Source organism: Pelodiscus sinensis, chromosome 11 (genome assembly GCF_049634645.1).
Source record: "Pelodiscus sinensis isolate JC-2024 chromosome 11, ASM4963464v1, whole genome shotgun sequence".
Lineage (NCBI taxonomy): Eukaryota > Metazoa > Chordata > Testudines > Trionychidae > Pelodiscus > Pelodiscus sinensis.
Window position 1 is genome coordinate 33182116 of NC_134721.1, and position 21478 is coordinate 33203593.

The 21478-nt window shown below is 55.1% G+C and overlaps 2 protein-coding genes across 4 annotated transcripts; both read right to left on the minus strand.

Moving 5' to 3' along the window:
• Positions 1-212: 212 nt before the first annotated feature.
• CATSPERZ (catsper channel auxiliary subunit zeta) lies at positions 213-7478 on the minus strand. 2 transcript variants are annotated; one of them, XM_075939065.1, is made up of 10 exons: positions 7435-7478; positions 6583-6629; positions 4868-4910; positions 4534-4580; positions 3615-3681; positions 3342-3420; positions 3048-3139; positions 2487-2540; positions 1810-1898; positions 213-983 (listed from the first exon to the last, which is right to left on the minus strand). In XM_075939065.1, exons 1-10 carry the CDS (start codon positions 7438-7440, stop codon positions 788-790), a joined length of 720 nt encoding a protein of 239 aa, XP_075795180.1. In that variant the 5' UTR covers positions 7441-7478; the 3' UTR covers positions 213-787. The 2 variants fall into 2 exon arrangements, with proteins under 2 accessions (XP_075795180.1, XP_025043823.2); XM_025188038.2 differs by having other exon boundaries at positions 220-983; positions 1810-1876; positions 7435-7474.
• Positions 7479-7902: 424 nt separating this feature from the next.
• On the minus strand, positions 7903-19993 carry KCNK4 (potassium two pore domain channel subfamily K member 4). 2 transcript variants are annotated; one of them, XM_006129654.4, is made up of 7 exons: positions 19852-19993; positions 17476-17801; positions 16072-16192; positions 15752-15912; positions 14331-14517; positions 10213-10352; positions 7903-9229 (listed from the first exon to the last, which is right to left on the minus strand). In XM_006129654.4, the coding sequence occupies exons 2-7, from the start codon at positions 17662-17664 to the stop codon at positions 8762-8764; spliced, it is 1266 nt and encodes a 421-aa protein (XP_006129716.2). In that variant the 5' UTR covers positions 17665-17801; positions 19852-19993; the 3' UTR covers positions 7903-8761. The 2 variants fall into 2 exon arrangements, with proteins under 2 accessions (XP_006129716.2, XP_075795167.1); XM_075939052.1 differs by lacking the exon at positions 19852-19993 and adding an exon at positions 19207-19573.
• Between the last annotated feature and the right edge of the window lie 1485 nt (positions 19994-21478).

Genomic DNA, 21478 nt, shown 5'->3' on the forward strand with positions numbered 1-21478 from the left:
CAGGTTGCTGGGGGACCAGAGGTACCATTCCCACTTATGGCCAACAGATGTCAGAATCAGGCTGCTGAGATCCCAGCAGGCTTTTGGTGCATGTGGGAGGGGGGAGGAGCAGGACTGAGGATTTAAAAGCCTTGCAAATATGGCAGAAAGGGTGCTAAGAAATGGAACCCACGTCACAGCCCTTCATCCCCCTGCAGTTTCTGCTTTCCCATCCTAGCCCTGCCACCTGTCTCTGCTAGTGCCCCTCAGTTCTGCCCCAGGCTCCTCACCCAGCTCTGCTAGTGCCCATCAGTGGTGCCCCAATGTCCCCTCGTCTCCTGACAACTGGACCTGCATTCCCCCTTCCTCATAACCCAGCTCTGTAACTCCCATGTGTGTTTGTGTGGGGAACTGATCCTATTCATAACAAAGCCTGTGGTGGGAGTCTAGGGGTCTCTGGGATGGGGGGGTTGTTATTTATATAGGGACTGCGGTCCCAGGAGAACATCTAACAAACACCTCCCACCCCTGCAGCATCCCTAGAGCTGCCCTCCAACATTAGGGTTGGCACTGGCTGGCGGGCGACTCCTGAGTCCTAAGCCTGCGCCCTGCAGCTCAGCAGCACCCCTAGTTCTGCACTCAGGGAGGCGATGGGTGTGAGCAAAGAACACAAGAGTCATTTTAATTTTGTCTACAAAGTTCCAAACCTTAGTGCATTCTGGGATGGGGCGAGGAAGGTCAGATGTTTGGGAGAGAGATGGGGTCAGCATGAGGGGGGGCACTGGTGTGAGTGAGTGAAGTACCAAGGTCAGAAATTGGGGGTGAGGGAGTAGTGCGCAGGGGACCTTGAGGGGTCATGGGGTTGGGCATACAGAGGTGTGAACCTGTCTGACCAACCCCGCTGGACCCAGTGTTCCTGGCCCTTAGCTCCTGCCTCAGTTGCTCCATGCGCTGCTCCATCTGGTGAGTGAGTGGGTGCCTTGCCCCTAGATGCTGCCGGTAATCTGGGAAGAAAATCTGAGGATCAGCACTGACTCACAGTTCCCCCTGCCCTATGGCCCCTGCTGGGGGGAAGGCACTGTAGGTTTAAGGGCTTCATCTAGCGGGCAGAAGTAGTTGTATCACAGTATCATATCCGCCCTGCCCTGTGAGTGGTTAGCCCCATGTTAGAGAGCCACCTTCGCTCCCTACCTCCCACCCCCACCCAATGTTCATGGCAAACTTTATGTAACCTTGGGCCTGCTCTTTGCAGGGTTTCCCATCAGTCGGTTGGCATTGCAATCACATGAGACTGGCCAAGGGAAGGGGTCACTCAGCAGTCAGGGTTTTGGAACTGGGGGAAGGTTGGACAGACTTGAATTCTGCACAGTGTCACTGCACTACACAGTGTTGTGTTGCATTACGGGGGTCACACTGCACAGTGTTGTTGTATTGCCACACGGAGATCATGCGGTGCAATGTTGTTGCATTGTGTTGTGCTGGACCAGGGGGCTTATGCAGTGCAGTGGGGTTGTCTTGTGTTGCTGGGAGGGGGTGTCACCGCACACAGAATGATTGTGTTGTGTTGCTGGGGGGGGGGGTCACCTGGCACAGCATGGTTGGGTTGTCTTGCAGGGGGATGTCATCTGGCACAGCATAGCTGCGTTGTGTCACACTATAGGATGGTTACACAGTGCTGTGTTGTGTTGCACTAGGTGATCCTATTGGGTTGCCATGCTGCATTGGTGTCACCCTGCTGCATCACAGAGCACAGGCTGGGATGGGGTCCCATGCCCCACTGAGCTGACACCCTCAGCTTTACCCCCTGCCCATTGTCCCTGCCCACCTCACCTTTCAGGGTCTCTGTTAAGATTGCCAGGACCTCCTCCTCCATCAGCTCCAGAAGGGGTAGGGGTACCTGTGGTGGGAGGGACTCTGGTCTGTGAGGGGGTGACCCCTCTTTCCTGGCCCTGGCCTGGAGGGGGGGGCTCAGTGGCCAGGAGGAAGGGATCCCCTGCAGCCCACACCTTCCCTCAGGGGATTTTCAAGTTCTCATGCACATATGAGCCTCAGTTCTCAATGGCGCCCTGAGATGGGGGGAGGGGACCGTGAAGAGGCCCCTTCCTTATTACATAGCAGCTGAGTGGGGCAGTTAAGTTTGTGTGTGCTCCCTGTGGGTGGATGTGGAGAACACATGAGAGCTGTCCAGCCTGGGGCTCCCCCTGAGGCCCCCAAACTGGAGCATTGGAGCTGATGAAGGATCCCATGAGGGAACTGACTCAGGAGGGAGTCCCATTCAAGGGCGTCAGAAGGTGCTGGGAGATGAAGGGTGGAAAACAGGCAACATAGGGGGTCAGGGAGATTGTGGGGGTTACTCCTCAGCTTGGGTACTGAGAGGTGGTCGGGGAGACTGGGGGCAGGTGCACTGAGATGGAAATGGGTGGGAGGAGGCTCAGGTCTGGGCAGAGTGGGGTATGCCGTCTGGAGCAGTGGGGTCCATAAAACATGGGGTGGGGGAGCAGACTCACAGCTGCTTTGCAGTCCCGCTCATGTTTCCTCACTCGGTGCCTGTAAGATTTATCCTGGACCAGAGAGGATGCACAGAGAGCATGAGAGGGGAGCAAACACTGTCATACCCATCCTGTGCCCCCCATCCTGACTGCCTGGGACCACCCAATACTCTCTGCCCTCACCCCTGCTCCCTAGTGCTGGGCTTCCTCCAAAAGCTGAGAGAGCTGTGAGGTGAATGGCAGGAGGCTGGGGGAGGGCCAGGCCAGCCTGTTCCCAGGATCTCTGGGGTAAGCTTGGCTGTTGGCTTCCCCATCCTAGCAGGGATTCCATGGGACTCACTGGCATGCTCTGCACAGGCTGTGCTAGGTCCCTGCTGATCCCCCTGGCCAAGAAGCAAAGGCGCGGAACCCTCTGGGGCTGGCTGGGAAGCTTCAGCAGGTGCTAAAGCCCAGAGGCCAAGCCCTGGGCACAGAGTTACTGGTGAAATGCTGAGCCCAGGGTCTGACACACAATAGAGCTCCTCCCCAAGGGATGTAAGGGAACCCCTACAGATCCGAGAGGGGTCTGGGTATACCCACCTGTGTCAGCTGGTCCAGGTGGTAACCCCGCTGGTGCGCCAGTCTCCAGTGGCTGATGCGATTCCCCATGGTCCATATAGAACTGCTCCTGCCTGAGGAGGCAGAGTGGCTGAGTGGGGCCAGCAGGGCAAGGGAGATCAGTCTATAGCCCCCACCCACCACAAATCCAAACACATACACAGGTATCCCACACCTGGCTCTGAGATACAGCCACCTCTGGGGAGGGGCAGGGGCTGTTTACACTGGGATCCCATCTCTCCCCTTATGCTGTGCTTCCCCACCTCTGTTACTGACCTGCAAGAGAGGAGCGGGACTCCATCAGCTGGGTGAGATGGGCTGAGGTCTCTGAGGCTTTAGCAGCAGGCACAAGTTCCTGGCACGAGGAATCCCTTTAGAGCAGTGGAGGGCATCCCAGATGCTCCCTAACTCCATCCCCAGGCCTTCCCCTCCCCTTGCATCTAAAAGGCAATTTCCTTTCTCGCCTCCTCCCTCACAGGCTGCCCCTTCCTTGGAGTGGGGTTGTGTGCAGGACAGATGCCCAAATCCCCCTGCCCCAGGGTTCCCTACCTCCTCACTGGCACTGTCTGGTCTTTCTGAGTCCTCGTGGGGTGGGGAGGAGGTGTCCCTGGATGACCTGCAGAGTGGGAGGGCATCCTAGTGATAGGATAGTATCCCCCACCCCTCCCCGGATCAGATCAACAGGCCCATCTAACACAGTATCCTGTTTTCCCTTCTCCCTGCCCCAGATTAGACTTGTGGGCCCATCCAACCAGTATCTCCCTCCCCCAGCTCCAGCCTGTGCTTGGAGGTGGGGGGAGACGGGAGGAGGAGGGGAGGAGGAGGGGGTTGTAGGGCTAGAGACATGGAGTGGAAATTCCTTTAGCACTCTCACCTAAAAGCTTCTGTGTGTACAGGGGATTCCATTAGGAGCATGAGAACAGCATCCCTGGGGGGATGGAGCTTGGGGCGGGGGGGGGGGGAGCAACATCCCTGGAGGGGTCGTGGAGCCATAGAATGGAAATTCCTTTAGCACTAATCAGCTAAAAGCTTTTGGCCGGGGTAGATTCCATTCAGAGTATGAGAACAGCATGCGGGGGGGGGGGGGGGGCGAGGAGGCATGGAATAGGGAGAGCAGCATCGCCTGGGGGGCATGGAGCTGGGAGGGTTGCAATGGGTGGAGCATCATCCCCTGGGGGGGTGGAGCTAGGGGGATGGGAAGTGCAGCACCCCCAGCAGGGCATGGAGATGGGGAATGGAATGAGGAGAGCAGGGCTGGCAAAGAGCCAGCATGAAGAGGCTGCTTCTGTCTCATATAGCAAAGCAACACTCCCCCCACTATGGGGCTCCCCCCATGGATCCCTGACTCCTGAGCATGCCCCAATCTAGTTGTGACCCCCTGACCCAGCCCTCCCTCAACTCTGTCCCTCCAGTCCCAGTCACTAGAGATGGAAAGGCCCAGATGCCATGCCCACCAGGCCACTCTTACCCCTCAGCAGGGTCTGGCACCTGCTCTCCCTGCTCCAAGACCTCCACCTGCAACAACCAAGTGGGTTAAAACAGACTCAGCTGCATCCCTTTCAGTGACACTCCAGAACCCCCGTCCCTCTGCCAACACTGTGTTGGATCCCCTAGGAACAATGTTGTTCCGCTCCCCCACTGTGCAGTGACACGAAACCTGCCAGCACCTCACAGCTGTATTGGCACCATACAGGAATCTCCAGTACTAGCCTCACCCTAATCTGGGGATGGCATTGCATGGGATTGCGCTCCTCTGAGCCACTAACAAAGCCCACTCCATGCAGCCTGGTCCCATCTCCTACCTCCTGGACATTGCTGGGGTCATGGGAGAGGCTCCGCCCAGAGCTGTGGAGAAAGACAGGGCTTAGCAGGAACATCACAGATTTACTAGTCCTCTGGGATCCAGCATCATGGGGTCCTTAGTTCAGCACAGAAGGCCAGCTCAGCCCAGAGGCCATGCTGGCAGCCACCTGCTCTGTTTCTGCCTCCTCTTCCATCCCCAGCCAGAGCCTCGCTTTCTGCCCCCTAGCCTGGGCAGCCAAATTCTTAAGCCAGAGACCTAGGAACATGGAAGGAACCTGCTGGCCACTGAATTCTGCCTCTGCTCTTTCAGTCAAGCTGTTATAGAATCCTGGTTGGAAAATTACCCAGCTCCATTCTCAGGCTGGTTGGCGTGTTTGCTCCCACCTCCACTAGGAGGCTGTTCTAGACCCTCCCTCTTCTGTGGGCACAAACCTTCTGACATTCAGCCTCAGTGGATTCCTGGCCAGGCTATTCCCCATTTGTTCTAATGCCAACATTTGTAGCTCCTAAGACCCCACTGGGATTGCCCAATCTGACTGTGGCACCACAGGCTACAGGGCTGCCCTGAAATAATTCCCATTTCAGCTGGGGCAGATCTCAACGTTGGTGGCCCTTGGTGAGACTGAAGAACCTCTCTTGTCAGGTCTGTTCCCCAGACTGGGAGCAAGTTACCTCTTCACCTTCACTTGGCTGAAGAATGGTGACCAAGTCCAGCAGTCTCCCTCTGTACAGCATTGTACCAGTAATGCATCAGGATAAGGAATTATTTATTACCGGATAGCAGCCCCTGTGCCTACATGGAAATTTTCCTGCAGATTGAGGTAGGGTGTGATTTAAGTGGATTCTCTATTCCTGATTAATGCCTTATGTGGATGCATTTGAACCAAGAGCAGTGTGCCTTGTTTCAGATTAGTTTAATCTAGGGCTGTCAATTGATGTGCATTAAAGCCTGCGATTAATGCAGGGCAGGATTAACGCATTAATTTTTTTTAATGCAATAATTGCAGGCATTAATGCTGCACTGCCCCTTTGACGTGCCCAGCTGATTCCCGGCTGTGCTTTGCGCTGCCCCTTTGAAGTGCCACCGCAATGCTTCAAAGGGGCAGTCCTGCATGGAGCCCAGGGTCAGCTGGGGACTTCAGCGGTGCTGACCCTTGGAAATGGCGGGGCAGTGATTCCAAGGGGCAGTGAGACATAGAGCCAGGGTCAGCTGGGGACCCCAGCTGATCCCGGGCTCCTGCGGTGCTGCCCTTTTGAAATGCCACTGCTGCATTTCAAAGGGGCAGCTGTACTGAGCCTGTGGTCAGCTGAGGACTCCAGCTTATCCCGGGCTTCTGCAGCTCTGCCCCTTTGAAACGTCACCGCAACATTTCTAGAGGTGTAGCACACAGGATTAATCACAATTTTTTTAATCATGATATTAATTGTGATTAATTTTTTTAATCACTTGACAGCCCTAGTTTAATCTGGATTAGGATAATTTGAGATAATACAAGATGATTCTGAAATTAGGGCATCCACACACGGAATTATGACTAACTTTAATAAGGAATCGCTCCTGAGTAGCAAACCTTTGGTTCCCAAGTATCCTTCCCCCAGCAACAGATCAAATCCCTGGGTCCAACAAATTTGCCATCCTGGCTCCCCAAGGGAACCCCATAGCTCTGTATCCCACCCCTTTGGGGGTTATATTCCCAGCATCCTCTGCTCTCACCATCTGCGCAAATCCGTCTTGCCAGCCAGTGCCTCTCCTGCCTTGCCCTGCAAAGGTTGCAAACCATTAATGGGGTGCCTCCTCCCTCACAGCCCCTGTGCTGGAAGGGGCTATCCAGAGCTTTATGAGGTGCAAGGACTGGCACTCTCCCAAATGCCACCAGCAGCCCTCTGGAAACTGGGTCCCAGTTCTCCCTAGACACCTTCCTTGAAGTTGCAACTCAGAGCACCCAGATTACTACCTTTGGAATCAGGTCCCAGTGCTGCCAGATGTGCCCTCCCCCCCGAAATTGGGACTCTGTGCCCTGACAGGGCCCCTCCAGAACTGAGACAGATTCTCCTGATGTCTTCCTATCCATATTGCATCTTTCATCCCCCATCCACCCAAAGGGATATGGGACAGGTCACCTCAAATACCCTGTTACCTGCTTTGCTTATAGTCATCTCTACCCTCTGTGATACCACAGGGAGCTGGGTGAGCTCAATGCCTGAGGCACTAGGGGGAAGGGAGAATGTCAGAGTCAGTGGTCCCCACCCAAGCCTCCTGTTTAATACCAACCATTCCATGCCATTGGTACCCAATCATCCCCATCCCAGCACTCCCACTGAGCCCCCACATCCTTCATGCCCCTGGCATCTCAGTCACCCTGCCATCTGCCTACCCCTCCACACACCCTGCTAACCCGCCAAACCCACCCACCTCTGCCCTCCTCCACTCCTCCATCTCTCATCAGAACCCTACCTATTTTTGCCCCCCTCACCCATTCATTATGGGGCACAGAGTGAAGCTGAGGCCTGGGTGAGGTTAGAGACCCCAATGCCCATGCACCTCACAAGGAAGGGATGCACTCACAGACATCTCATACAGACCAGGCCCCAGTGGTGCCCTGAGGTGATACCATGGCAACAGAAGAACCCTGCTGGGCAACAGCCCCACCCCCACCCCATAGACCACAGAATCCCTCACTTGCTCCAGCAGAACTAAGGGAGGAGGAGACCTGCCCGCCAAGATTCCTAATCCCCCACACCATGCCTTGCACATGTCCCTGGGGGTGGAGGACACACTTGGAGGGGTGAACTCCCCACTCTGAAGCTCTATCTCCAACATGCTCCACCTACTTCCATACCCAGCAGCCCTTCTGCATTGCTCCCTCTCCTACTTCCTGTCCCACATCACACCCTCACAGCCCCTTGTCTTTGCACTCCCTGGCACTCCTGCCATACACCCCACCCCCACCCCTCCTGAGCTGGTACTTCCTGAGCCCCCCACCCCTGAGGCGCTGTGCCAGCCACCCACACCCTGGACAGACAGAGATGCAGTGTCTCTCATTCAGAGTTTGGTTTAATCTGGAAAATAAAAAACAAACAAAAAATCATCCATCGAACAGAATCAAACAGGCACGTGTGTGTGTTTTGGGGAGGAGGCAGGACAGACACATACACAGTGGGACAGTGGGACAGACAGACACATACACCAAGGAGGGAGGTAGCAGGGAACAGCATCACCCCTTGCTACGTTTAATAAACTCCTCCCTACTCTGAGTGTAGGGGATGATTTGGGCAAGGGTCACCCTGCAGGAGTTGGAGGTTCAGAATATCGTTTGGCAGTTTGATCTCTCCCCCTTTTAGGTGGGTTAAGGACGCAGCCTGCAAGGCAAATGAGGCACAGATTTGGGGGAATGAGGGTGTCCCCAAGAGCTGCTCCCAGACATTTCAGGGGAGGGAGTTAGTCTCTGAGCTGGGGGCACTAAGTGTCTGTGTGCAGCGGGGTTGCCTGTATTGGAGGGGTTCCTGGTACCAGGAAGGGCACAGGGACAAATGCCTTCATAGGGCTTGGCTGCAGAGGAACAGTTAGCTCCTTGAAAGGAGGTCAGGTGATACCACTGAGGATGGGGTGTCCCTGTGCCAGGGATGCTCAGCTGGTTCTGGGGGGCAGTCTCAGTGCTGGGTTGGCAGTTGGCATCACAGGGATGGGCTGTCTCCATGCTGGGTGGTCCAGTTGGTACCAGGACGGATTGGGGATCTGTGTTAGGGGGCCTAGGTGGTACCATGGGGGACAGGATGTCTCCATGCCAGGTAGGTCCAGCTGACAGTGGCGGGGTAGTCTCTGTATTGTTGGGAGCCTGGCTAGCACCATGCTGCGGGGGACAGTCTCTGTGTTGAGGTTGCTCTACTCCCCTCTAGACCGCTTCACCCTTGTGGCGGGTGCGGCTCAGCAGGTCCATGGGCAGACCAGGGGGCTGGCCATGGGTGTGGCGGGTACGCAGGCGGCGGAGTCGGCGGGGGCGCTTGGCCTGCAGCCCCCCATCACTAGGCACCTCGCTCTGGGTGTCAGAGCTCTCATCAATGAAGGCCAAGTTCTCCCCCACATAGTCTATAGGGCGGAGAGCCCCCGCTGAGGTGGCCATGTTGCGGGCATTGAGCTGTGCCACCTGCAGGGCAGTGCTGGGAGAGGAGGGCTCTGGGTGCGGCAAGGGAGGTGGTGGTGAAGACGTGGCAGGTGGCAGTTCCAGGGGCGCCGGGGAAGGCGGGTGTCCCTTCAGCGTCCCCACCTTCTGAAGCTTCTCAGGCAGCCCCATGCCCGTCACCCGCAGCTGGGCCGTCACATTGCCTGTCCAGTTGGCAGCCTGTGCAGTGAGGCCTCCCATCTGCAGGGAGAAGGAGAATCAGGGAACCCCTGAAAGCTCTTCCACTGACCCTCCTCCACTTACACCCTGACCCTCCACAGACTTACTCCTCCACCCCTTCCCTTCCCACTGACATGTCCCCTTCCCCACACACATATTCTGATGGATTAGGGCTTATCAGGCTGGGATATATGTATGGAGGGTGCGGGAGTGGTGTGCATGCTAGGGTGTGTGTGCAGCAGAGAGTATATGGCCTGTGGGCACAAGGCCTGTACCCGCCAGCAGGTGTATCTCGTGAAGGTGGAGTGGAGCAGTGATGGAGTCTACTGGAGGATGCAGGGACTCTGGGAGCAGTCAGCTGGGGAGTGGGGAGGCCCTATCTCAACCCACATGTCAGGTCAGCATCCACAACAATTTGTCAATGGGGGTCCTTTGGGGCTGAAGGGGGTGATGGTTGCAAAGGGTCTGTAGTGGAGAACTTACCCAGGGACAATGCTCACAGCCAGTTGTGTGGTCATGGGGAGACATAGGGATGGGGTGGGGACACCATGGGGAGATGCAGTCTGAGGAAGCATGAAGAGGGGAGCGGGGCAGGGGACAATGGGAGTCTGTGTGGAGTTGGAGCGGTAGAGTGGGAACCATGAGGGGGAGAGAGAGGTGGGGGGGATGGGAGATCTGTGGGGGACAGGAGGAGGCAGTGGGAAGTCCATGTGGGTGATGCAAAGGGAAGGCAGTGAGGGGGAATGAATGGGGCAAGATAGTGGGGAGCTCCATAAGGGGAAGTTGGAGGGGTTAAAGTAGGAAGCAGTGGGGGCTCTGAAGGGGTTGGCAGGGAACAATGGATGAAAGTAGGGGTTCGAGAGGATGGAGGAGTGGGGGGCATGGGGCAGACTAGTGGGGTTCCATGGGAGGGTGAGGGACAGGACGGGGGCAATAACAGGGTTTGCGGGGTAGAGGGGAAGTGAGGGGATTAGAGATGTGGAGTGGCTGTAGGGGGTACCCACCTCAGCCCGTGTGCGCCGGGACAGCACCCGCAGCCAGTTGCCAATCATGGTGAGGATGGAAGCAAAGTAGGCCAGGCCCAGCAGGATCCAGAACCAGACCAGAGGCTTGTACCAGGGGTGTTTGTCCCCCACACCATCACCTAGGAAGGGAGATGCTAAGACACTGCCTCCAGCACACACAACCACCTAACTACGCCTGTGCCTTCCCTGCCCCATAACTGCACTGGCCCAGTCCTCCTGTCAGCTGCTTTCCACCTGCTTCCCTCTGCCACCCCCTCTCTTCTGTCCCCATATCAGGCCCCCCAGTCACATAAGAATTGCCAGTATCTGGTCTTCTAGAAACAGCCCCTACAGAGCTTCAGGGAGAGCATACAGAACAGGGTAACTTGGAGAGATCCACCCATCTTTCTCCCTGCCTTCTGGTTTCTGGAGGGTTACGGTCACCCTGAGCATCCCTCATCATCTTGGCCAATAGCCAGTGGTGACCTAGTCTCCCTTGTTTACCCCCGTTATACTTTTGGCCTTCACAATATCTCATGGCGGTTTGTGCATTGACTGAAGTCATTTCCTCTTGATTGCATTAAACTTGCTCCCCATTCATTTCAATGAGTGATCCCTGGTTTTTGTACTGTGTGAAAGGGTAAATAACACTTCTCTAGTCACTTTTTCTCCACCGTTCCTGATTCCGTAGACCGCTATCATATCCCCCCCATCCTTCATTGTCTAAGATGAAAAGCCCCAATCTTTTTAGTCTCTCCTTGTATGGAAGTTACTCTGTACCCTTCATAGGTGACTGCTGAGGAGGGACACAAGTGGGGGCACCAGCCACATGAGCACCCCCATGTGACTTCTCCCCACGCCATCCCTAGCCTGGGTGAGGGCTGTCTCTAGGAGGGTGCAGGGCCAGGGGAACTACTGGGGGGCCTGGTGTACAGCAGGGGTAGCTGCCCTCCTCTATATTCAACAGTGGTGGGAAGTGGTGCAACTCAGCCCCAGCCTGTCCACTCCACTCCCAGCCACATCGTTCTACTTCCTGCCACCGGTGAGGATGGGAGGGCAGTTCTGTCTCTTCCCCCAAGCAACATGACTGGGAGTGGGAGAGCAGAGTGGGCTAGAGCCAGGTCACGCTGCTTCCTGCCGTCGCCAATGAGTGCAGGGGTGGGGCTGATCCCAGCTAGTCACCTGGGCCACCCAGAGGCTCTGGCCCCAACTGGCTGCTGGCCTCTTGCTTCTTCCCCCACGGCATTTGGGGGCACATGACTCTTCATCCCCACTCCACTTGTCACCCCTGGTACCTTTGACCATTTCCATTGTCCTTTTCTGAACTTCTTCCAGTTCCACTGTATCCCCCTTTTAAGATGGGGCAACCACAACTGGATACAACATTCAAGGTGTGGGTGCACCATGGATTTATATAGCATCATTATTATGTTTTCTGCCTCATTTTCTCCTAATGGTTCCTAGCATTCTGCTAGCCTTTTTGACCATTGCAGCACACTGAGCCGAAATTTTCAGAGAACTACTCACAATAACTCCAAGATCTCATTCTTGAGTGGCAACATCTATTTTAGACCTCATCATTTGGTATGCATAGCTAGGATTATTTTTTGCAGTGTGTGTCACTTTGCACTTATCAACACTGAACTTCATCTCCCATTTTGTGGCTCACTCATGCAGTTTTGTGAGATCCCTTTGTAACTCTGCAGTCTACTTTGGACTCAATTATCTTAAGTAATTTTTGTGTCATCTACAAACTTTGCCATGTCACTGTTCACTCCCTTTTCCAGATCATTAGAGAATATGTTGAACAGGACAAGTCCCAGTACAAATCCTCGGGGGACCCCACTATTTTCCTCTCCCCTTTCTGAAAACTGATAATTTATTCCTACCTTTGTTTCCTATCTTTCAACCAGTTACTGATCCCTCCTAACACGTCTCCTTTTTATTTAAGACCCTTTGGGAAGAGACCTCGTCAAAGACTTTCTGAAAGTCCTAGAACACAATATCAACTAAATCACCCACATACCTGGTGAACCCCCTCAAAAAAATCTTAGATTCATGAGCCACAACTTCCTTTTACAAAATTTGCCATGACTCTTCTCCAGCAAAATGTGTTTATCTAAGAGCTTGAGAATTCTGGGTGTTTTAGTACTATAGTTTCTACCAGTTTGCCCAGTGTTTAAGTTAGGGTCACTGATCCTGCCAGGATCATCTCTGGAGCCTTTTTTTTTTTTTAAATCTGCATTCCATTAAGCTATTCTCCAGCCATCTGATAGAGAGGCTTGTTTCCATGACAAATTACCTATCACAGCTAGTAGTTCTGCCATCTCACGTTTGAGTTCCTCCAGAGCTCTTGGGTGAACGCCATCTGGCCCTAGTGACTGATTACTGTTTATTTATCAATTTGTTCTAAAATCTCTTCTACTGGCACAGCTGTGTAACTGTACTTCAGATGCACCACCCAAAAAGAACAGCTCTGAGAGAGGCATCTCCCCCACATCCTCTGGAGTGAAGACTAATGAAAAGAATCCACTTAACTTCTCTGCAATGGCCTTCTCTTCCTTGAGTGCTCCTTTAAACACCTCTGTGGTCTGGCCCCACTGCCTGTTTGGCCGGCTTCCTGCTTCCGATGTACTTTTAACAATTCTTACTGTTAGGTTCTGTGTCTTCAGCAAGTTGCTTCTCAAGTTCTGTCTTGGCCTGTTGTATTGCATGTGTAACCCAGAGGCAGTGAGACCACTGAGACTGGGCGAGTTGGCTTTAAGCACATGTGGTAGAGGCACAAAGGTCCCAGGTTCAATCTCACCCGCTGAAGACCTGGGTCTGTCAGTTTTACAAGTGGGGGGTTAATGGTGGTTGAACTGCTTGGAAGTCTCTGAAGCTCAAGATGCACTTTCCTTGGTTAAGGGAAATATGTAACCCTGAGGCTATGTCTAGACTGCAGGCTTCTTTCAGAAGAGATCATCCAGAAAAACTTCTTCTGAAAGAGAGCATCCACATTGAAAAAGCGATCTGCTTTTCCGAAAGATAGCATCCACACTGAATGGATGCTATCTCGCATTTCCGCTGTGATTACTATGGACGGAGTGGCCACCAAGGCACCCGTGCTTTTTCCTCTTTCCTCTTCTTTCGAAAGAACTCCCTCTTCCCCGTCCACACACGCCTTTTTCCGAAAGAGCTCTTTCAGAAAAAGGCTTCTTCCTCATAGAATGAGAGTTACCAGTGTCAGAAAAACCCCCCTGTTCTTTCGATTTTCTTTCAGAAGAATGTGATTGCAGTGTGGACATAATTGACGGTTTTTTTCAGAAAAACGGCTATTTTTCAAAAATACCCTCTGTAGTGTAGACATACACTGAGAAAGGAAGAATGAAATCTGCCCTGTAGCCTTAGCTAAAAGCCAGGAGGCTTCTAGCATATGTGGTAAAAGCACCTAGCTTTAACCCCCCAGGTTCAATCCCACGTGCCAATGACCTGAGTCAGTCAAATTTACACACGTGTACCCTTAATCTGCCTGAGTTTGTGCACCTTCCTCTTATCCTCATTGGAATGTGACTTCCAAAGATTAAAGGTTCCTTCCTCTAACAGCCTCCATTACTCTGCTGTTTGGCCATAGTGATGTTCTTTTGGTCCTCATATTATCTCTTCTGGTCCATGGTATACATTTACTATGAGTCTGTGATAGGGGGGGTTAAATAGTTCCCATGCTGCTTGCAGGCAATCACTCTTGTGATTGCTCTTTTTAAATTTTGTCTCACAAGAGTCCTCATTTTTGTGTTGCTTCCCTTTTTAAAGCTAAATGTTACTATGCTGGGATTTTATTATTTTTTTGGTATTATCTCCCTACAGAGATGCTACATTTAATTACTTTGTGGTCACTATTACTGAACAGTCCTGCTATATAATTAGCTCCCAGACCACATCCTCTGTGCCACTTAGGACACCCCCCTACCCCGCACCTTCCCTGTGGACCACACCCTACACTTCCCACAGTGGGTGTCTCACACTACCACCCTCCACTGGACTCCCTCTCCCCTTCCCTTGTCCTCCATGGAGCCCTGCTTCTGTTGAGCCCCCATATTGCTCCCACCTCCCCAAAGTAGACCCCCCCCCATACCTACCTGCCACATAGTCCCCAAAGCCAATGGTTGTCAGGGTGATGACCACAAAGTAAATGGACTCCAGCAGGGTCCAGCCCTCCACTCGCTGGAACACCATGGTGGGGATGGTGACAAAGAGGATGCAACCAATGAGGATGAAGAGCAGGGCTGAGAGAACCCGCACAATGGTGGGACTCACCTGCCATTTCTAGGGGGAAGGAGACAGTATTGGGGGAGGACCAAGGGAAAGCCCCCTTCCCACAGACCATCCCAGACCCCCATGCATATTCTGACCCCAAAGAGCGGATCCACCACCACACACGCACCAACCTCCAAAAGGGGAAACCCCACACATACACTGCTTCCTCCCCAACAAAAATTCTTTGCTCCCTCACATAGCCCCCGGCAGTAGAGGTGCCTCCTGGCTGGCTTTTGTACTGCTTTGCCAGGTAAAGGATTTTCTGTGCAGTGTTTTTTCACTTGGGACTCATGAAAGCACTTTACAATCCATGTTGTGTGGTTCGGACTGTGACCTGTGTTAGGATGAGGTAGGAAAAATGATAAAATAAGATAAAAATATACAGATGGGGGGATTGCTTGTTTTGTAAAACAGTTCTCTGACACATTTTGGTAATACCTATAATGGGCAGTAGGACCCTTTTTCAAAACAGGGGTGGTTGGGTGTGGCTGCCCAGTGGCCAGGTTCTGATGGCAGTGCTGGTGATTTGGCCAGTGGAGCGGGTTTTGGTGATGGTAAGGTTGGAGAAGTGGCCAGTGGTACAGGTTTGGTTGTAGGTGGTAATATTGGTGACATGGCCTATGGGACAGGTTTTGTTGGTGGTGGTGGTGTGGTTCGTGAACCAGTTTTTGGTGGTGGTGGTGGTGATGATGTGGCCAATGGGCCACATTTTGGTGGTAGTGGTGGGTACTGGTGATATAACCAGTGAGCCAGGCTTTGTTGTAGGTGGTGATATGACCAGTGGGCCAGACTTTGTTGGGGTGATGGCCAGGGGCTCTAATTTGTCACATGGCAGGGTGGCCAGAAGCTGGTTTTCTGCATCTTGAAGTAGGTCACCCTTCCCAGAAGGGGAATTCTAACACACAATGATGAGGAAAGGACTCCCGCATTGGGTGTGAGAGAGGAAACAGACTGGAAAGCACCCCAGGACTATTGCCCCCAACCAAGCTGTCCCCACAAATAGGAGAGACCTAATGAAGGGGGCAGATCCAGGCTCCCCATCCCACTAATGTCTGACCTCTCCTCTGCTGCACACCTGCTCTGCACAGAGCGTGGAGAGTGGGTAGAGGGGCATGTAGGGAACTGCTGGGGGACTGCAGGAGACACTGTAGCTGCTGGACATGATGAGTTGGAGCAGGGGAAGCACTGGGGCCCTGGAGCTGACTCTGTGGGGGCCAGAGGACAGGACATGGAGGGCACTCACCAGGAAGATGTCCTCCACCTTGCCAATGGCCTGGCGCAGTGAGAAGCCCAGGTGGTCACCCACCCCAGCCAGCAGCATCCCGAAGAGTGGGATCCCAACCAGAGCGTAGAAGATGCAGAAGAGACGTCCCCCCTCTGTCTTGGGGGATATATTACCGAATCCTGGGGGGGGGGGGGCACAGAGTCAGCAAAGAGGGAGCAAAACTGATGCCCCTTAATCCTGAACTGCAGCTCCCTGCTATCGCAACCTTGAACCCCGCTCCCCAGCTCTGCCCTCAATCCTACCCACAGAGTACACCCCCCACCCCCACGGGCCAGTACCGATGGTGGTGATGATGGTGCCAGCGAAGAAGAAGGCGCTACCCATGTCCCAGTTGGTGCTGGTGCCATTGGTGCTGTTGGCTGTGGGGTCAGCACCAGCCCCCATGGCATCTCTGACATGCTGAGGGAGATGAGAAGGGGTTAATGCCAGTGCTTGATGGGGGCACACAATACCAGTTCCTGCTGTATCCTCCCCAAATCCCTAGCTCTGAATTTGGCTTTCCCAGTACTCACTTGCCAACCCTTTCCTGACTGCCCCATGGCTGTTGTTCCAGACACTTGACTCTTTCCCCTTCCTCTCATCTCCCCCAAAACCTGCTATCAGCCTCACTCCACCCCATTGTGCCCCAAATCATCCCGGCCCACATCTGCTTCTGCCCCATCCCAGTGACACCAGTCCCCACGCTCCTCTTATGATTCTAGCACTGCCGCTCCCCATCCCCCATCTACCCTTCACAACCATCCCCTCCCCACCATTGACTACTCTGATTTTGGACAATCTTAGGTATTTTTCAGCCTCTCCCTTGGGTGAGGGTGAAAAGCCCCTCTGATCGGCTGTCCATCTCCCACTTTCTCTACCTCAGCCAATCAGGGCTGCCACAGGAGATAAGCAATGCTCTCCCTCCCCCACAGGAGATATCAGATTGGCGGGGAGAGAAGGAGTAGGGGACGGCATTTTCCCAGGGGGAGAGGAGAAAGAGCCCAGCAATTTAGAGCAGACTTGCTCCCTGCTCCAGCTCTGCCCTCCCTGGACTGAGAGAGGGTGATAAGCCCCTGGAACTGCAAGAGCAGGGGGGAAGATGTGGGAGGCCAGAGGAAAAATTAATGTATGGACTGGTGAGACACAATTAATTGTTGGGGATTTTAGGAAAAAACTGGAGGGTCTGCAACATCCCTGAGCCCATGAGAGCCTCTTTCGCTCAAGGAACTTGCAGTGCAGTAGTTGAGGTAGAGGGGACGTTTAGTGCTGGCCATAGCATTTCTCATTCCCCCCTCCCCCCCCGCCATGCCTGCTATCCTGCCCCATCTCTCTCCCATGTCCCACTCCATCCCCACCCACACCCATCCATTCCCCTACATCTGCTCCCTCCATCCCACTCCATATCCATCTATTTCCCTACACCTGCCCCCTCCATGCCAATCCACCTGCCCCATACACCCCTGTACCTGCCCCCTCCATGCTCATCTACCTCACTCCATCCTCATTCTTTTCCCCACACCTGCCCCCTCCTTGCCCATCCACCTCTCCCCTCCATGTCTATACACCCCCAAACTTCCCCCTCCATACTCATTAACCCATCCTTTCCCCATCCACTCCCCACACCTGCCTCCTCCATGTCTATCCATCCCACCTCATCCACTCCCCAGACCTGTCCCTTCCATGCCCCTCTCCCACCATCTCACCAGGATGAGTTGGTCCAGCTCCTGGCTGGGCACACAGCGGTATCTCTGTAGGAACTGCTCACGGGCAGCCTGCAGAGCCTCCTGCTGGTGGCTTTCATGGGGCTGTTCCAGCAGGCGGAAGATGAAGGCACCGCTCACCAGGTAGGCCAGCACCACGGCCAGCAGAGCCAGGACCGTAGTCCGTCGCATCACGCTGGTCCGCCCACTATGGGGTTCCTGCTCCACCTCCACCCCACTCAGTATTGACTCCTTAGATGGGTAGCAGACAGGCAGTGTTCCATGGTTCTCGGCAGCATGGGGGGCTGCAGAGGTCAGGGGAAAGCTCACTGTTGGGAGGAGACAAGGGTGAGTATGCAGGGAGGCCACCCCAATATCATCCATACCCCAATAACCCACTACAGAGACCCCAACTGCACCCTAATAACACCCCCATCCCAATACACAAGCCTCCACTGCATAGGGACCCCCAGCTCTCACCCTGAAATGCCACACTCATGCCCCTCTACATAGAGACCCCCATTACATCTGATACCACCCATGTCCCATCCCAATACACTTCACCCATAACCCAATATCCCCCATTTCAGAGAGACCCATTATACCACAATATTATCCATAGCCCCCCATTCTGCCCCACCCATAAATGTCTCACCCTCCGTGCAGAAACCCTCCATTACAACCCTCCATTACATCCCACTCTCAGCTCCCCACACATACCCCAATAACTTCCACTGCAGAGAGATCCCATTGCATCCCTGATACCCCTATAGTCTCACTCATACCCCCAACAACCCACACTGCACAGAGACCCCCATTACACCTGATACCCAAATGGCTTCCCCCAATATCTCCTACCCATACCCCAATCTCCACTGCACAGACACCCCCATAGTTTCCACTCTGATACGCTTCTCTCATACCCCTGTAACTTCTACTGCTTAAAGACCCTCCGAGCCTTTACCCTGATATACCACATCCACACCTCCTGTAATCCTACTACATACCCAATGCCACTCATAGCTCCCACACTAATATGCCCCCATATCCCCCCCCAATAAACCCCCAGCCCATTACACCACACCCAGTAGCCCATGGTGCTTTGGGGCAGTCTCTCTCTGCGGGGGCGGGAGGGAGAGATGGGAGGCCTATGGCGAGATGCCAACACCCCCCCAAGTCCCTAATGCATAGAGACAACCATTGCATCTGCATATCCCCAATGCCCCATGCACAGGGGACTCCGGGTTTAACTCTCTGTGGGGAACAGACGCAAGAGTGTCCAAAGAAAAATCCTCGGCCAACTGCCCAAATCCCCCACTGCACAGACATCCCTCCCACCCCAGTACCATGCGCTGTGTCCCAGAAGATGGCTGGGGGCGGCTCACTTCTGGGGAGACCACCCATCAGCCATCCTCCTCCAACAACCCCCACTACACAGAGCCTCCAGCCTCCCCCCCCCCCACACCTACCCCATGGTGCTTGGAACGGCAGAGGGAGCAGAGGGAAGACACGCCCGTTTCCCCCCCCCCCAGTTCCCCAATACCCATGCTGCTCCAGAGCTGAGGTACCTCACTGCGGGTGAGGGGATACACCCTCCTTCCCCTCGCTAACCCCCCCCCCCCGCCCCGCCCCGCCCCAGCGGTGCCCGGGGGCAGGTTGCTCATTGCAAGGGGGTGACGGGGAGTGAGCGCGTCACGCCGAGATCCCCTGCCTCCCCCCCCCCGCGCTCCATACCTTGCGGGGCTCGGCAGCAGAGCAGCGAGAAGGCGGATTGGGCAGCTGTGCACCAAGCACCGCACCCGGCTCTGCCCCGCTCGGGATCCCCCCAGCGCCTCTGGGAGCCGGAACCTCTGCCCAGTGCCGCCCTCCCCCCCCCCCCCCCGCAGGCTCCGCGGCCCCGCTCCCCCACGGACAGGCGGGGCGGCCAAGGAGCGGGGGGGGGGGGGTCTGCCAGCCCCGGCCGTCCCGGAGCTGGGCAGCAGCGCGCGCAGTGAGCACCCGTCGGGCAGGGGCTGCGGAGGCTGGAGCGCGGCTGGGTGGGGAGGGACACGGCGCCGGTCGGGGCTGCTGTCAGGAGATGCTGTAGCTGGAGGAGCCGAGCTTAAAGGGGCAGGAGCCTGGAGTGTGCTCAGCTGCCACGGAGGCGGGGGGAGGGGCACTGGGGGTAGCTGGGCCCCACAGAGGGAGGTGTTAGCTCCAGCGCCCGAGGGTCGGACGGTGAGTCGGGGGAGGATAATCCCAATCCTACGGATCCCAGGGGGGAATCTTGGGGGAGTTAACCTCAGTCGTGGGGATCCCTGACGGGGGGAATCACCCCCATTGCAGAGGGTGCGGGGGCTCCCCTCTCCACTCTGGGGACAGGCTGCCCCATTCACTCACCTGGGTGCCATGCGGAGCCAGATCCTACAGTAGCTGGGCTCCAGGGAGCGACGGAGGGGGGCTGAGTTTCCCGGCCCCTCCCAGTCCCTGTTGGGTGAGGGGGGGAGCTGCTTGGTGCACAGCTGGCTCCGAGCCAACCCTCCCCCACTCAACCTGTCAGCCGGAGCCCAATTAACGGGAGTCTTTCAATTAGCTCTGCCCCGCCAGACCCTGATGCCGCCACCGCAGGCTTGGCACTGCACAGGGGCTGCCAGCCAGCACCCTGCCCAGCCTGCTAGCCCGGCCTCTCCCAGCAGAGGGGGTGGAGGGAGCGGGGCAGGAGCCAGCGGCAAGGGAAGCTCCCGGCTACGCCAGCCTGGCCTCTGCCAGCAGGGGGCGCTGTGCACTGCCCCCTGTCGCCCCCTGAGCTGTACGTACACACACACACAGTCTCGCCCAGAGCTGGGTTCGTTGTCGCCTGCAGGGAGTCTCTCTCTCTCTCTCTCTCTCTCTCTCTCTCTCTCACACACACACACACACTCTCTCTCTCTCTCTCTCTCTCTCTCTCACCCAGAGCTGGGTTCGTTGTCTCCTGCAGGGGGTCTCTCTCTCTCTCTCACACACACACACACAGTGCCTCTCATACACCCCATGTCACATTGTATCACAGTCACACCCATCTCTCTCTCTGTCACACACACACAGATACCTGTATTTGTCTCAGACATAGCCTGTCTCCCACATTCCGTCACCCACTGTATCACACACATATACAAAGTCACACCCCATCTCAGACACATCCCCTTGTGACTCCCATAATACATGGACTCTCACATAGTCGTACATTCTCAAACACAGTTACACCCCTTCTCACACACATCCCCAAATCTGTCCCCCATACATGGACTCTTTCAAACAGTCACACATTGTATCACATAAACGCTCACATACCCGGTCACACACATCCCTGTGTCTGTCTCTCATACAGACTGTGTGACACATCACACAGGATCTCTCTCTCTCACACACACACACACACAACCTCACATACAGTAGTGAGACACACACCGTGTCTCTCACACATCTGACAGATTAAACTACTGCTGTCCAACCCAGCTGCCCCCTATCTCCCTGCCCAGTGTGGGCATTGGGGCCCAGAGTTCCGGGAGAAGGTGATGGATGGATGGATGGAGTGGTACCCACCCCAGCATCCCCCCACTCCCTGTATCATTCACTCACTCACTAGCAGCAGCAGCAGAAGCAGCAGCAGCACCACCGGCTCCTCCCTGTACTGGGATCCTGCAGACAGGTGCAGCCTCCTCCCTCACTGCCACACCCGCCCCCGCCCTCCCTCCCCCCCATCCCGTGGGGCAGCTGTTGGCCTGCCTTCCTCTCCCCCTCCACCCTGTTAGCCCCTGAGCTGCCAGGAGCCTTCCCTGCTCCACCCAGACACAGCCAGTGCCTCCGGCTGCAGGAACTGCAGAGTGTGTGTGTGTGTGGGGGGGGGGGGTCTGTTAACCCTTTGGGAGGGAGAGTATAGAGGAGGGCAGTGCACGGAGAAGGGACAGGCTGGTACCAGCACAAGGTACCCAGGGGGACAGAAATAGAGATACAACCCTTTGCCAAAGGATTCTAAGTTCAGCTTGAT